Consider the following 16,655-nt stretch of genomic DNA (forward strand, 5'->3'; position numbering starts at 1 on the left):
AAAGCATTGATAACACAACAGCTGTCCTTCTCTAAAGGAAGCGACCAAAAGTCTATACAGAGTTAAAGAAAAAAAAATTAACAATACAAGTATAAACTAAGAACTTCTATCTTTCTTCTTCACATAATACCATCTCAAAAGGACAGGAAAAAAAACTGAAAAGCTTTTAAGGCACACTTTTCACATAATACAATGCCTTTGTTACTGGCAAACAGTATCAATGAGTGCAAGAACAGAGGAAGGTGAACATGAATAATGTGTGACTACAGGTATCTTCACTTATCCAAATATCTGTTAGCAATACAAAAGCAGTACAAATACCCATATTTAGGACACCTCAATTTTATCTGAAGCATCTTCAGAAATGTTTAGTATTTTCTGCCACAAAAGAACAAATATTGGCTAAAAGGTCAGTTCTCATTCCTTAAAGCAATTTCTACAGTCTTGTATCTACGAATGGACATGATAAGGAAATTATCAGTCATTTTCATTTTGTGCTGCTTCCATGTCATGCTAACATGAGTAACTGATTGTCATTTCTGTTACTCCTTCACCGTTTGCCTGAAGGTTCCAAATTATCATGCTGAGACACTCTGTCCTATCTTTTTTAATTTGGCAATCTTGTTGGAAAATTAATATGATTTCAGTAAGTGCAAACTATCATTTTACCTGCATTTTCCTGACTTCAGGGAAGTCCCCTGCTGAGATATGATATTCTCTTTGCAGCTGGCTATAGATCTCAGGTAGCCTGCTGATCAGCTCCTTCTTCTTGTTCTCTTTTCCAAACATAGAGGGCATTTCTTTTTTCAGATAGCTGATGATGTAAGCATGTACCTAAGAAGAAGCAAAGTTGAAATCAATACTACTGCTTATCTAAACTTAACGACATTAGTGTTCTCCACCCAGGTCACAAAAGTAAGCGTAAAGAATGTACTCCCTAAGATACCTCAAGGGCAACATTATCAACAGTTGTTTGTGGAACCTCACAATTAGAGAAAGAGCTGTCAAATAGATTTTGCTGCTGTCAACAATCCTTTTAAGGGAAAAATGAAATCAACTGCATTTAAAAAAAGATGTACACTTGGGGAAAAGAAAATCAAGTGCAGTTTAAGGAGGAGTATTGCACAGCATTTTACAGAGACGTCATTGTGACACTACATTGATGGATTGTACAGACAGCGTCAGCTGAATGGTCCATCCATGTCATCACTGGAGAGCTGTAACACTATTTACTTGTCTTGCCAATTATTGTGAGAAGCAATTGGTAATGGCTTGAGTAATTCCAGTATGTTAAGTGGTCCGGCTATCTAATTGAAGTGACACTGCATTCCTACCTATTTACTCAGAGAAAAGTGAGCACATAAAGTCTATATTTATGTAGCCACAAAAGTATGACGGAGCAGTCAGTATGCTATAGTAACAGCATGCCTTGGATGCCATGCAAAGTGTCAGAAAAAATGTGAAGCCGTTCTATCAAATAAGTAAAGGCATTGATTTAGGATTACAAGTCCTAAACCACTTGGATACTTGCAGAATTCTCTGAGTTTCCGATCTGCTGGGATCAAGATAAAGCAGCATCTGTCCCATACACTGATCCTCCATCCACTCTTCCCCAAGCCATACATTTCTTCCCCTTGCTGCCCTCCCATCACCTTTCACCAACAAAAGGATCTTTGTGGCCAGGCAGTGAGCAATATGGTCCAGGACAATACTGGGGGAAGATAGACTACTACAAAGAAGCAGCAGTAAAAAAACATGAGGATGCCTATATGGCAATGAGTATAATTAACACCTACCAAACCACAGCAGAATATATATATTGTATATAACCCTTACACATAACATGCAGGGAAAGTATGGTTCCATTCTTTTACTACATTCATTTAGAATCTTACTAGAATCTGGAAAAAGAATATATTTGCTTATAAAATAAAATAGTGTAACCAATTTTTCTTTGCATGTCTTAAATTCAAGCTTAAAGTTATATTTGACTTAACAAAACAACAGCTATGCAAAAATAGATTGTATAGATGATATGCATCCAACACCACTTCCTATCTAAAAGGAATACATGTATTTTAATTGCACATAGACTCAAGTTCCTACAGAATAGGAAAAAAAAGCAGCATAAAGAAGTAGTGGCTTTTACATAAAACCATGGCATTTTTTAATAGAAGAGACGTGAATATTCTCTAGAATGACAGAATCGATTAAGGGGGGATATTTCCAACACAGTTTATAAATATTAGGCAATATTATGGATCTTATGTTTAAAATACTTCTCTGAATTTTTTTTTTTTTTTTTTTAAGTAAGTATTACATCTATAGTTGACAAGCAGTAACAGTTTTGCTGGTGCGTGCCAATAGGCATGTATGTTTCTTAAAGATAAGAAGAATTCTCATCAGAATGGGAAAGTGAGCCACAGGACTTAAAAAAAAAAAAAAAAAAAGTTGTCTAATACCCAAATTTGCCAGGAAGTTAACAGTTTGCACTTGTTTTGGTTTACTGAACGTGTTTAAGAAGGGCTTAAGAAGAGAGTCATATAGAAATAGAGCCAAAAATACCATGCAATGCTGCAAAGATATTTGAATCAATAATTAAATAATTTTAATAATCAAAGTTCAGAACAGAAGGCAGAAAGATGACACTGGAACAATTACACTGCTAAAGATATATAGCTTATTCTCCTTCCTGAGCTGATACACGTGCCCCATAGGCACTGTTTTGTATTCACCTTTATTCATTTTTATTTTATGTTACACAGAAATGCCTAGAAATGATCTGATTGTAATGATTAGCTCTAAAGTTAGGGAGGCTTCCCAATACAAGTCTTTATTTCCTCCTATTTACCTCTGCATCTTCTTTCTCGAAAAAACAGACCATTCAATCAATTTACTGATTCTCTACTGGATAGAGAAAGACTGGGAAGGATGAGAAAGGGCACACTGAAAAAAAATCCTCAGTTAATTTAGCTAATATCTTTACCTTCGCAAGTCTTGCTCTCTTAATGAGATCGTTGAGCTTCCGCACGGCAGCCTTCTGAGGGAGACTCTGGATATCCTGGAAAAGATCCTGTGCCTCTGCTTCAAACAGCCTTCGATTCTCTGTGTTTCGGAGAGGTTGGGCCCAGAAGGAGCCGATGTAGACCCGCAGCACCTCTGGAGTGTTGATCACCTTTCCTAGGGACCACATGAGTGCACCATAGACCCTCATCAGCTGCTGTGTGTCCACTTGGTCAGCCTTATTAAGCACAACCCTAATCTTGTCATCCTGGCCCCGGAATGCCTTTATGGCCTCTGAAAACTCATCAGATATATCCAGCTTATGGGCATCAAAAAGGAGGATGATGCGGTCGACCCTCTCAGCAAACCACTGGAGGACTTGGCAGAAGTCATAGCCTGAGGAGAGAATACACTATTACAGTTTTCTGCTCAGAGGAGGGAGTCTCAGAGAATGTAGGGTAGGGGTGTAGAATAAGGAGATGATAGCATCTTCCTGGAGAAAAAGAGGAGGTGGACCAACTAGAAAAGAATGGACAGTGAGGTCAAAACAACTGTATCCTACATTTCTTTAGACAGGTTTCACTGTTACCACCTTTGGTTAATATTGCTGCCCTTCTGATTTTCCTCAGCCTTTCCATCCATCACCCACATTACAATCTTTCGTGCGGCTGTTAGTTACCAGCTTACACTCATGTTTGCCTCTTTCTAGAGGTTCTGATTTCAGCATGGGGAGTGAGCTGAGCATCATCGTGGGGCTATTACCACAGGTTCTCCTCTCACTATTAATGCCAGCCACTCTTGAGGCACCGTCTATCTGTACTAATGTGCAGATAGACAGTGCACACTAAAGTGCAAATGCAGCACTTCGGCCTAAGTCACCAATCAAAAATTTTTGGACTTAAAAACCATTTCCAAGCTCCTATCTCTTTGCATTGCAACACTTGCTGTTATTTCTGCCACAGCAAACTCTGAAATCCAACTTACAAGTGATGTGCTGATGGCTTTGAGGATGCGACAGCTTACAGAACACAAATCAGTAGTGACCTTTCTGACCATCTGAAAGTGACTTTTTGATGTTCTGAAGGAAAGACAGCTTGTAGCACCTGTCTGAATGCTTTTATAAATGCAGATGAAAGCTTAATCCAGACATCAAAAAGCGTTCAGGAACTCTTTAATCTGGAAGTGACACATTCTATCTGCTCTCACCACAAATGATACGGCACTGGGCTGAGTATGCATGTGACTCATCTTGTTTGAGTAAGGAACAGCAAACTCTGACCAAGAACTGATATTCCAGCCCAACACTTCCTCTCAGAAAGAAGTGTAGATGCTTCTCAGCCTTTTGCTGCTCTACTGTTGCTACTTCTTCAAAAGTTTGTCCCAAAGACTCTGTCAACTACTATATCCAGACTGAGGGTGTCTCAGAAATTACAGAAGAAGAATCTACTTGCAAGTGCATATTAAAAAGCCACAAGTCACCCTCATATCCAGCTAAGGGATGGAAGGGAGCAGCAACCCACGAGCAGCACTGCAGAACACTTCAGCTCATCCTGAGCTTCAGGTGGGATGGAGCCAGTGCCTCCAGCAGAGGCCTCCAGCAGAGGCACCAGGATCAGGTGACCATAATGTGCTCAGCAAGGAGACAGAGAACAAAACAGAATTATGTGAATGAGATAAAACAGTTGGGAGAGATATGGTGCAAGCTGACCAGCTCTGCAAACACTGATGAGAGCAATGAACGTGTACTCTTGTGTATCACTGGCCCAGGGCAAAATACCAGCCCTAGGTACAACAGTCACAAGCCCCACAGCTATGTAATCATGCAGTACAAGTGGGGTCAATTTGCTGTGTCAGTCAGTAACAAAGATTAAGACAAATGATAGACTTCTCCTTTGGAGACCAAAGTAAATGATTTCCAGATTGCCCTAACACCATCTCCCAGAGTTTCTCCAATTCAGAAAACAGTCGGGGAGAACCTGATGGGTGGCACCCAACCTCTGTCAACAGGGACAGGCAGAGCATCCAGTTCTTCCACCCCTGGGGCTGGTGTTACTGCAGCAGCAGCACACAGGTAACTCGTGGATGAATGCTGCAGTGAAGAGCCTCCATGCTTGGAGAAAATATCCACTTCATGAAGCTGGAGTAGGCAGAGTGTTGAAGCAATTGCCATAAAAATAAGCCTGCAAATACACAAATTCTGGACCTGGATGGGAACAGCTCTTGCCAGAAAGAAGTCTATTGCTCTTTTCTTGTTATGAGTCAGGCATGCACCTAAACTTGCCCACTATTTCAAATGCAGCTCAGTCCCACACAGAAATGCAATTTTTTCTTTTCTTTTTTTTTTTTTTTTTTTTTTTTTTTGCTAACTCTGCTGTTCTGGAGTGAGTTTCCAGATATGCCAATGAAAACCTGCATTCCTGTTGCCAGACAGATCCCAAGGATTACAGTGCATCACTGCAGGGAAAGCTTGACACAATTCTTTGCTACATACATCACCTTTTCTAATATTCAACTATATTTTCAGAAACAACACAGAACTGAGAAAATTATGAGTATCTAATAATTCTGATTCTAGAAAATGCAAGGTAAGCAATGCCCTGCATTTTGTGATGAGCTCTTTCCCCATGCTTCTTTAAACTTTTGCCTTAGATTTTGGTACCAGTTAGCTTCCCAGACAGAAAAACGTACATTTCCTTTTCTGTCACCATGCATTCAGTGACATTTGCAATAAAATCGTCGAGGCGTGGTTCCTGAACACTACAAGAGGAAAAGCCACCACATTTTCTGAGTAATTACTTTAATCCTGCTAAGGACAACCATTCTAGCAGCCATGAATCAAATTCTCCTCCCTTTCTCAAAGCAGTTCCTCCCCACACCCTGGCAGCCGTTGCTTCATCTTTCTCCTTTCCTTACACTCATTGTACCTTCCAAATATTGCAGACTCTACCCACATTTGCGTCTGAAATCAGCTTTTGTCCCCAGTGATGCTGCAGAACCTCCTCGCACACTCACGGGGTGGCAACAGCATAGGGACAGCCATTGTCTGATGGAACAATGTCAGCACACATCTGCACATTCTCATCAAGTCACTTACACAGACAGTGAACTGACAGGGACAGGCAGGAAGCTTTGGGCAAATGTTCCTACTGACAACGGGAGCAGGAAAGGTGCATGAGAAAAAAAGATAGCTTTGAATACTGCCCCCACTGCACATCTTTGATCCTCCAGAAAGCAATCAGCTTTTCAAAAAGCAATTTATCCTTGGCCATATTTTGTCAGCTTTCCAGGGCTATAAATATAGCAAACTGGGAAGCAGTGCACCACCTGTATTTCTGCAGTCCCCTTGCTTTTTTCCTGTATTTTGAAATTAAAAGTTGATATGTGCTTGTTGGTAAAAAGAGTGAAGTTGAGGTCCTGTAACCTAAGAATAGTTTTTACTCTTCCATCAAGCATGCTAAAACACAGCCAGAAAGAAAATAAGCTAAACTTCCTAGTTGGTCCTTCCTTGGACACACTCAGGTGAGGCTGGAGGGGCTCTGAACACAGATCTAGCTGTAGGTGTCCTTGTTCACTGCAGGGGAGGTTGGCTAGATGGCCTTTAAAGGTCCCTTCCAACTCAAATTCTATAATTCATCCTCTAGAAACCTAGCTGAAAAACTCAGATGTGAATAAGCACCAATCATGTACAGGATAGAAAGCTACTAATAATAATACTTCTGAGGTGTTATTTCATGTCACAATTCCATTATCGAATTATGAGAAATCTCATTTTATGTATATCCTTTAGAAAATAGCATCAAGTTTCATTAGCAAAACTCAACCTTAAAAAGAAATAAAAAGATGATGAAGACTAAAAAAAAGAAACAAAACGAGCAAGCAAAAATTAAAACCCTGTAAAATTTCGAAATACAAAAGTCTGAAGCTGTCAGAAAAGAAATCCTGCTACGGAATCTCCAGGTATGTTTAGAGCATTTCTGGCAAGCAAAGAAAAGAGTGTCCATGTTTAAGTCTTGTAACCAAATTCAGTGAAAGGAAATAGCAGCTCCAACAGCAAAGAGCACAAGCTGTCACCTTATTTCAGTTAGGAACAGAATTTTGTCTGATAGAGGCAAAATAATAGCAAGTACGTTAGCAAGTGTGCTCAGTTATTTTCAGCTCCTGCAACTCACCCCTGCTTATGCGCTGTTTCTCTCCAGAGAGGATGCCTGGGCTGTCAATGATGCTGATACTCTTCAACACCTGGTTAGGCAACTGAGAACACAGGAATCTGCCAGCAAGGTGGAGAGAAATAAATATTACCAAAGAGCTCTAGCTCATATATAAATTGTACCTTGAGAACTCTCCTTTATGTATTAGCTTTTGGAAAGACTTAAGCGATATTAAACAAAAATGAAAGGGAAAAGCAGAAAAGGGGAAAGGGGGAAAATGTTTTTGAAGTCCTTAGTGAACCCTTTTACTCCTATATTTGTCACCACACTTTCAAAACTAAACAAAGAGATGAAAACATGGGCCATTCATGTAACATTTAGAAAACCAAAAATCATCACACTTTATAAAACAAACATTTTGCTATGATCCAGATGGACATATATAAGAAATGACGGCTCACGTTCTTTGGCTTTTGCCCAAATTGAGAAGAGAAGGGAAGCAGATGGAAAGCCACACAGACAACATGCTTAAATTACTGCCAAGTCAGCCCTCACTTGCTCTGGCAGTGGTTGAATGGCGACTGCTTCTACCTTACCAACCTTCTGGGATGGTTTTTGCAGATGAATGTAAATAAATAGCATTTCTCTTAAAAACAGAGCAAAATATCTTATAACCATACTATCAAAACTGAAAGTTTAAATTACAGGCAATGTGCTTAGAGTAATAATCTCCTATGTATATGACAGGACACAAATTCAGTGGTGGTATTATGAAAAATAACAACTCACATAGCCTCTGAGAGTTACATTTCCCACAGGTTCACAACACCTCACATGTAAGACTCAAATTATTCTGATGCTTCTGGAATAACTTGTGATTAAAAAAAAAAAAACAAGAAACTTTACCTCCCTTCATCATGAACTGCTTTTAAGAGATTTGCATAAGAGTTTAATCTTCTTATGGGGCAGTGGTTGAAGACTATACTGACAGGTGCACAGTGTAATCCAGCCTCTGCAAAGCTTGCACTCTACCACAGAAGGCAAACTGGACAGTCAAATAAAAAGCTGCCATGAGAAAGCAAAGTGTCAACGGTTTACGGGCTGGTTCGGCCCGGTTCCGTGACTAGAAGGGCGGAGGGATCCGCAGATCCGCGCCCCCGGAAAAAAAAGAAAATAAGGGACCCCGAAATAATTGAAAACAGTGGCAACAATCTGAGGTAAAACAAAGTAATTTACTAAATATGGTATCAACAGAATTTTATAAGGAGAGAGAATGTGAAATTGATGGTGGATCGGCCTTACCACAACGCTGAGATGAGAAGCGCAGGCAGAGAAGCGCAGGCGAGAAGCGCAGGCAGAGAAGCGCAAGCGAAGCAGCGCAGGCAGAGAAGCGCAAGCGAAGCAGCGCAGGCAGAGAAGAGAGCATCAGGTGACCTTGCCGGGAGTTATATCTCCTCGCTGACCGCAAAGCCCCCTGGGGAAACGTAGCTGCTCTTCTCCGCTGGACAGGCACCCGGAACTTGAGCATCAGCAGTCAAACCCCCAGTACATTGCATGATGTTATGATGTGGAATACCGATAATGAAAAATCATGAAACCATGACATTCCACCCCTTATTCCACATCACTACATCATGCTTAATATAGACAAACAAAATATAAACACACGCACTAGGAATTACTGACTGCACTCCCTCAACATCAAGTTCCCTTGCGGTACACATTGAACATCCCCGTTTTCCTGCATCACCCACCAAGTGGACCCAGGTCCCTGGGCAAAAACAGTTCCACGAAGAGGTTTGTCCTTCTCAGAGGCTGGAATAACCCAAACTGCCTTTCCCAACATATTCTTTACATGTACAACAGGGACTTTATCTCCCTCTACGGTATGTAGGGAGCTGGACTGGGTTGGACCACCACGATTGATAGATCCTCTGGTATTGACTAACCAGGTGGCTTCTGCCAAATGCTTCTCCCAGTGCTTAAATGTACCGCCTCCCATTGCTTTCAGCATAGTTTTTAACAACCCATTGTATCGTTCAATCTTACCTGAGGCCGGTGCATGGTAGGGAATATGGTAAATCCACTGAATACCATGACCTTTAGCCCAGGTACCTACAAGAGAATTTTTAAAATGAGTCCCATTATCTGACTCAATTCTTTCTGGGGTACCATGTCGCCACAGGACTTGTGTCTCAAGACCTAGTATGGTATTTCGGGCGGTAGCGTGGGGTACTGCATAGGTTTCAAGCCACCCAGTTGTTGCCTCCACCATGGTGAGCACATAACGCTTACCATTACGAGATCGTGGCAAGGTGATATAATCAACCTGCCATGCCTCCCCATATTTGTACTTTTGCCATCGCCCTTCCTCCCAGAGAGGTTTCATTCTCTTGGCTTGTTTAATTGTGGCACACGTGTCACAGTCGTGAATGATTTGCGCAATAGCATCCATAGTTAAATCCACCCCTCGGTCTCTAGCCCACTTATATGTCGCATCTCTCCCTTGATGGCCTGAGGTCTCATGGGCCCATCGGGCTAGAAATAATTCACCCTTGTTCTGCCAGTCCAGATCTATTTGGGCCACCTCAATTCTGGCAGCTCTGTCTACCTGATGGTTATTTTGCTGCTCTTCAGTAGCCCTATTCTTGGGCACATGGGCATCTACGTGACGCACCTTTATAACCATATTCTTTATTCGGGCAGCAATATCTTTCCACAGGTCAGCAGCCCAAATAGGTTTACCCTTTCTTTGCCAGTTGTTTTGCTCCCACTGCTGTAACCACCCCCATAGAGCATTTGCCACCATCCACGAGTCAGTGTAAACATAAAGCATTGGCCACCTCTCCCGTTCAGCAACATCCAAGGCCAGTTGGACAGCCTTTACCTCTGCAAATTGGCTCGATTCTCCTTTTCCTTCAGTGGCCTCTGCAACTTGTCGTGTGGGGCTCCACACAGCGGCTTTCCATCTGCGGTGTTTCCCCACAATACAACACGATCCATCTGTGAATAGGGCATATGTCTTCTCATTTTCGGGTAGTTCATTATATGGTGGGGCCTCTTTAGCACGTGATATCTCTTCTGCTGGCGGTGTTCCAAACTTTTTGCCTTCAGGCCAGTCCATGATCACCTCTAGGATTCCTGGACGGTTGAGATTCCCCATCCGCGCTCGCTGCGTAATCAGCGCAATCCACTTACTCCAAGTGGCATCAGTAGCATGATGGGTGGAGGGACCCTTTCCCTTGAACATCCAGTTCAGCACTGGCAGTCGAGGTGCCAGAAGGAGCTGTGTTTCTGTACCGATTACTTCGGAAGCAGCCCGAACCCCCTCATACGCGGCTAAGATCTCCTTCTCAGTTGGAGTGTAGCACTCTTCAGACCCTCTGTACGCCCGACTCCAGAATCCCAGGGGTCGGCCTCGGGTCTCTCCTGAGGCTCTTTGCCACAAACTCCAAGTGGGACCTTTCTCTCCAGCAGCAGTGTAGAGGATGTTCTTCGCATCCTGTTCCATCCGTACTGGCCCCAGGGCCACGGCACGGGCTATCTCTTGTTTAATCTGCTCAAAAGCCTGCTGCTGCTCAGGACCCCACATAAAATCATTCTTCTTCCGTGTCACCTGATAAAGGGGGCTTACAATGAGGCTGTAGTTTGGAACATGCATTCTCCAAAAACCCACTACACCCAGGAACGATTGTGTCTCTTTCTTATTAGTGGGTGGAGACATGGCACTGATTTTGTTGATCACATCTGTTGGGATGTGACGACGGCCATCTTGCCACTTTATACCTAGGAACTGAATTTCCTGGGCAGGCCCTTTCACTTTGCTTCGCTTAATAGCGAAACCAGCACGCAGAAGGATCTGGATTATTTGCTCTCCTTTCTCAAAAACTTCCTTTGCTGTGTTGCCCCACACGATGATGTCATCAATATACTGTAAGTGCTCAGGAGCACCTCCCTGTTCCAGTGCAGCTTGGATCAACCCATGGCAAATGGTTGGGCTATGTTTCCACCCCTGGGGCAAACGATTCCAGGTATACTGAATGCCCCTCCAGGTGAAAGCAAACTGTGGCCTAGATTCTTTGGTCAAAGGAATGGAGAAAAAGGCGTTAGCAATATCAATGGTGGCGTACCATTTGGCTGCCTTTGACTCCAATTCATATTGGAGTTCTAACATATCTGGCACAGCAGCACTCAATGGGGGTGTGACTTCATTCAGGCCACGGTAGTCCACCGTCAGCCTCCATTCTCCACTGGCTTTACGCACTGGCCATATGGGGCTGTTAAAAGGTGAGTGAGTCTTGCTAATCACTCCCTGATTCTCTAGTTGGTGAATCAGCTTCTGAATGGGGAGCAAGGAATCCCTGTTGGTGCGGTACTGCCGTCTGTGCACCGTTTTTGTAGCAATCGGTACTTGTTGCTCTTTCACTCGTAGCAACCCCACGGCAGATGGATCTTCTGACAGGCCAGGCAAAATAGACAACTGCTTAACACCTTCTGTGTCTACAGCAGCTATTCCAAAGGCCCATCGATACCCTTTGGGATCCTTAAAATATCCCCTTCTGAGGTAATCAATACCAAGTATGCATGGAGCCCCTGGGCCAGTCACAATAGGGTGCTTTTGCCAGTCTTTACCAGTGAGGCTGATTTCGGCCTCCAACATAGTTAGCTCTTGGGAACCTCCAGTCACCCCATGAATATAAATTGATTTTGTCCCTTGGTGACTCGAGGGCATTAGAGTGCACTGTGCACCAGTATCCACCAGGGCCTTATATTTTCGTGATTCTGATGTGCCAGGCCATCTAATCCACACAGTCCAATAAACTCTATTATCCCTTTCCCCCCCCTGGCTGGGGGCAGGGCCCCTCTATTTGTTACCTTCATTGTCTGCAGCAACTGGAGCAATCACCTTTTTGGAGAAGTTCACCTTGGTGGTTGATTTGTCTTGTAACTCTCTTACCCGTGCTTGAAGTACAGGAGTAGGTTGTTTATGCCACTCCTTCATATCTTCTCCATGGTCACGTAGGTAATGCCACAAGGCAAAACGTGATGTGGTCTTACTGTTGTCACTTGCTCGAGCAGGAGAACGTCTTCTTTTGATGGCTGAGACATTAGATGCCACCGGCTGGGAGGAAATCAAGTTGATGAGCCCCTCCAATAGGCTGTTTTGGGAATTCTGGTCCCCATTTGATGTATCCGTTACCTCCATGGATTTATCAGCTTCAGGCACGGTTGATAGTTTGTCTATTATATCTTCTTGTTTGTTTTCCATTCTGTCCAGCTTTTCAGCTACCTTTGTAATGGCTGAAACACAAGCTCGCAGAGGGCTTAAATGTAACTCAAAGTCTTGAAGTTTATTAACCAATTCACTTATAAGGGGTCTTCTTTCCCCTCTGCCATACATTGCTGCAAATGTGCTGGCGTACCTTTCTGGTGCGGTCTTTGTGAATGTACGCCACATGTTTGGTGTACACCTGACTCTCTCGGGATCATGCTCTTGGTCTGGCTCGTCAGGAATGAAATCGGGGCTATGTAGCATTTCCACCACAGCATATTCTCTTAAATAACAGATGCCTTCTTCCATATCAGCCCATTTCTTTTTCTCAGGCATCAGATCATCTTTGAAGGGGTATCTTTCTTTTACAGCTAACAACATCCGCTTCCAGAGGGTAAAGGCCTGGTTCTGGCATGTACTAATACCTCTGTCAATGGCTGAGTCCCTGGCAATGCCACCCAGTTGGCGAGCTTCTCTACTATCCAGCCACACACTGTTGGCCCCATTGTCCCAACATCGAAGTAACCAAGTGGCAATAGGCTCATTTGGGTGACGTGAAAAGTCTTTTCTCAGACTTCGAATTTCATTCATTTTCAGAGATCGATCAACAATAGTAACGATATCTTGCTCACCTCTTACTCTTTCGGGACTTCTTGTTGCCCTCATTGGCGCCGGTGACCGTGGTCTTACTGAGGGCCCCTCCCCTGGACTTAGGGGTGCTTCTTGTGGATCTTGTAGCCACTCCTCTGGACCTCTCTCCTCTTCTTTCTTCTCTTCTAACTGAGTCGAGATTCGTTTCATTTTCCGTCCTCTTACAGGGGCAAGTGACATCAATTGTGGTGCTTCTTGTAGTTGATCAGGTTGGTCAGTTCCAATGCTCTCATCCTCCAGTTCAGCTCGGAGCCTGTCTCGTTCGATTATGAGAGTATCTAGCTCAGATTGGAGGGTGTCTTGTTGAGATTGAAGACTGTTGAGTTTGGATTGCAGGGAGTCTCTCTCAATTCGGAGGGCATCTCTCTCAGATTGGAGGCTGTTTCTCTCGACCAGGATACTCTCTCGCTCATTTTGCACTGTTTCCCTGAGACTCTCCTTTTCAATTTCACAAACTCTCTCCCTCTCCAGGATAGTATTGAATAAGGCCCGGTAAGCATTAGCCAGGCCCCAAATAATTTGGGCCTCCTCAGATCTTCCTGAGCCGCGACATTCCTGTCTCAAATATCTGTTTAAATTTTCAGGGTCTTTCAGGTGTTCTGGAGTAAAGTTCCATGACACCGAAGATTTCCATCTCTCTAAAGTCTCACCCAGGCCTCTCCACATTCCCTGCCACTCAGTATTTACTGGTTTTGGGGCAGACTTCCTCAAAATATAATAAATACTAATAATAAGTGAAATGGTGAGCAGTACATTCACGGAGATTAATAACGTGATCAGGTGAGCATTGAAAATCCGCATAAAGAATTCAAAGGAGAGGCTGGAAACCTGCTTAAAAATCCCCAACCCTGTAAAATTAGCAGCTCCCTCTGGAATGGTATGCCACATAATATGCAGATGCCACATAGTTATTTCCATCCATGTTTTCAATTGGCTATATATACCTATTGCTCCATAGAGCAAAGTGGTGAACTTAATTAAGGCCCAGTATGTTTTTAGCATTAAGAAAGAAGAGACAGTGGCATGCAGCCCCTTAAAAGGCAGTTTCAGTAGAGAAAGCATTTTTTCTCTTTTTTTTTTTTTTCTTTTACAGAAACAAGATAGCAAGGCTCAAAGTTTACAAATATCCTAGAGTATTGGCCGTCCGCCTGGACTTTTCAAGGTCACGCTTTCAGACAGTACTGGTGAAACAGATAAACTTTCCCAATGAAGCTGTCTGAGAGCGGAGAGAGAGATTTGTTCAAAAAGCTAAAAAGCAACTGTTGCCCGCATTCTCCACCAAGAATGTCAACGGTTTACGGGCTGGTTCGGCCCGGTTCCGTGACTAGAAGGGCGGAGGGATCCGCAGATCCGCGCCCCCGGAAAAAAAAGAAAATAAGGGACCCCGAAATAATTGAAAACAGTGGCAACAATCTGAGGTAAAACAAAGTAATTTACTAAATATGGTATCAACAGAATTTTATAAGGAGAGAGAATGTGAAATTGATGGTGGATCGGCCTTACCACAACGCTGAGATGAGAAGCGCAGGCAGAGAAGCGCAGGCGAGAAGCGCAGGCAGAGAAGCGCAAGCGAAGCAGCGCAGGCAGAGAAGCGCAAGCGAAGCAGCGCAGGCAGAGAAGAGAGCATCAGGTGACCTTGCCGGGAGTTATATCTCCTCGCTGACCGCAAAGCCCCCTGGGGAAACGTAGCTGCTCTTCTCCGCTGGACAGGCACCCGGAACTTGAGCATCAGCAGTCAAACCCCCAGTACATTGCATGATGTTATGATGTGGAATACCGATAATGAAAAATCATGAAACCATGACACAAAGTAAGAACAGTGGGGGTTACTGAAGATACTATAATGAAGTCTAGGGCATTTTCAACTAAGTAGGAAAGAGAAATGAGATGCCAGTTTTGAATAACCAGCAATACGATCAGAGCAGCAGACTGAGGGCGGTGCTGGGGAAAGAGGCAACTACATCTCAACTGCAAAACAAAGACGAAGGAGCTAATGTGAATGCCGAGGAAGATAAGGTTGCTTACAGCACTGCAGTATAACAATATCACAGCCACCAAAAGTACTTGAATAATTTAGCTAGATACTTTGAATGTACATCTCTTTAGCAGTAAATAACCCATGTTTGCATATGATACAGAACCTGACACCATAAGCTAGACTGATGGTTTAGCAAAAAAACCCAAAAACAACAACAACAAAAAAAAACACCCAACACAACAAAAACAAAGCACTTTCCTTCAAACAAAGATGCAGCATTATTACACATTCAGTATAAATACTTATTTGTGGTGAAAAATACCCTTCACAGTATGATTACATCAGCTGTTTTCATAGATAACCTAGTACACAATGGTGAGGAAGGACACAACTTAGCTAATCATCTCACAGAAAAGGGACCCCAAAGACAATACTTAAAATTGAAGCTGACTGCAGCTTCCCACAGCTCATATTTATTATCTCTCAGAAAACTGATAGCCAAGCTGACCACAAGCAGCCATAAACTTTCTTTTGTGAATATGCACAGCAAGAGATAAAACTATACATGATAAACTTTTAACACATATGCCAGTGTTTATCAGCCAAACAGGAAAGATTATTGTTAAGAGAGAACCAATTTAGATTAATTGGCTCACAGAAGTAGACCTCCATGTCAAACCACCATCAAACACAGGAAGAAAACAAGGTGATTACTCACACAATACGGACAAAGTTATTAATAACTTCCAACTGGAAATATTTAGATGGTGAGCTAAGCTACCTATTGCAACATTCACAGCCCCTGAACAACTTTTGTAAATACACAGCAAGCATCTAGAAGATATTGCTATTACCCTGATCTACTGCGGTGCTTGAAAACCAGCTTCATCTGTTCCAGTCATCAAAATTAATCACTTTCTCACAGGTCTTTTTACAGATATCCCTACAATTCACAACTTTAAAGAGTTTCTGAAAAATCTCCAGTGTATGAGGTCAGTTCAGAGGAACAAGACAGCACCAAAGGAAGTAGATCTTTCTGTATTTTGGATGGTAGTTTTTAAATAATAGCATTTGTCTATCATCTGTTATAAGTACTACAACTATAGTACTAAATAATAGTACTTATCTATTAATTTTATTGAGCAGAGGAATTTGTGACCAAACTAATCCTGAGTTCCAGCTGGCACAATGTCTTAAAACCAACTCAGCTCTAAGCTAGTGCTCCTATTTGAACATTTATTTCACACGGCTCAAAACGAATACAGCAGAAAAGACTTGGCAAGCAATATTGATGCTTGAAAGTAGAATTAAGTAGAAATTGAGACTTAAAATCAAAAGACAGCAAACAATCAGATCTCACCTGTTTAGGAAAGCATTTCCAAACCGGCTGAGCTTACGGAATGGCTTCTTAGGATCAACAACCAGGGCATTTCCTGGAACGCTTCCTTCTGATTCTCCATACATCACAGCAATGAAAGAATCCGTGGTAGGTTCTGGACCAATCCGCATGCCTGGGAAGTCTTGTTCCAGCAGGTATCTAGTGATGGAGAATATATAAAGTAACAAAATGAATGATTGAGAAAGAAGACAAAAGTAAATAACT

General features: G+C 42.6%; 1 protein-coding gene across 2 annotated transcripts in view; it reads right to left on the reverse strand.

Moving 5' to 3' along the window:
* EHD4 (EH domain containing 4) overlaps positions 1 to 16,655 on the reverse strand; it is a 29,594-nt gene that overhangs the window by 6,244 nt on the left and 6,695 nt on the right. Inside the window, exons 2-5 of one of the 2 annotated variants that reach the window (XM_085224827.1) lie at positions 16,413 to 16,589; positions 7,173 to 7,270; positions 2,987 to 3,399; positions 670 to 834 (exon numbers count right to left, since the gene is read on the reverse strand). In XM_085224827.1, coding sequence (XP_085080953.1) covers positions 670 to 834; positions 2,987 to 3,399; positions 7,173 to 7,270; positions 16,413 to 16,589 — 853 coding nt within the window. Of the gene's footprint in view, positions 1 to 669; positions 835 to 2,986; positions 3,400 to 7,172; positions 7,271 to 10,038; positions 11,884 to 16,412; positions 16,590 to 16,655 lie in introns of those variants that run through there. The other variant, XR_014883509.1, reaches the window with a different exon arrangement.

The sequence above is a fragment of the Meleagris gallopavo genome, chromosome 5, assembly GCF_905368555.1.
Source record: "Meleagris gallopavo chromosome 5, MGAL_WU_HG_1.1, whole genome shotgun sequence".
NCBI classification, from domain to species: domain Eukaryota; kingdom Metazoa; phylum Chordata; class Aves; order Galliformes; family Phasianidae; genus Meleagris; species Meleagris gallopavo.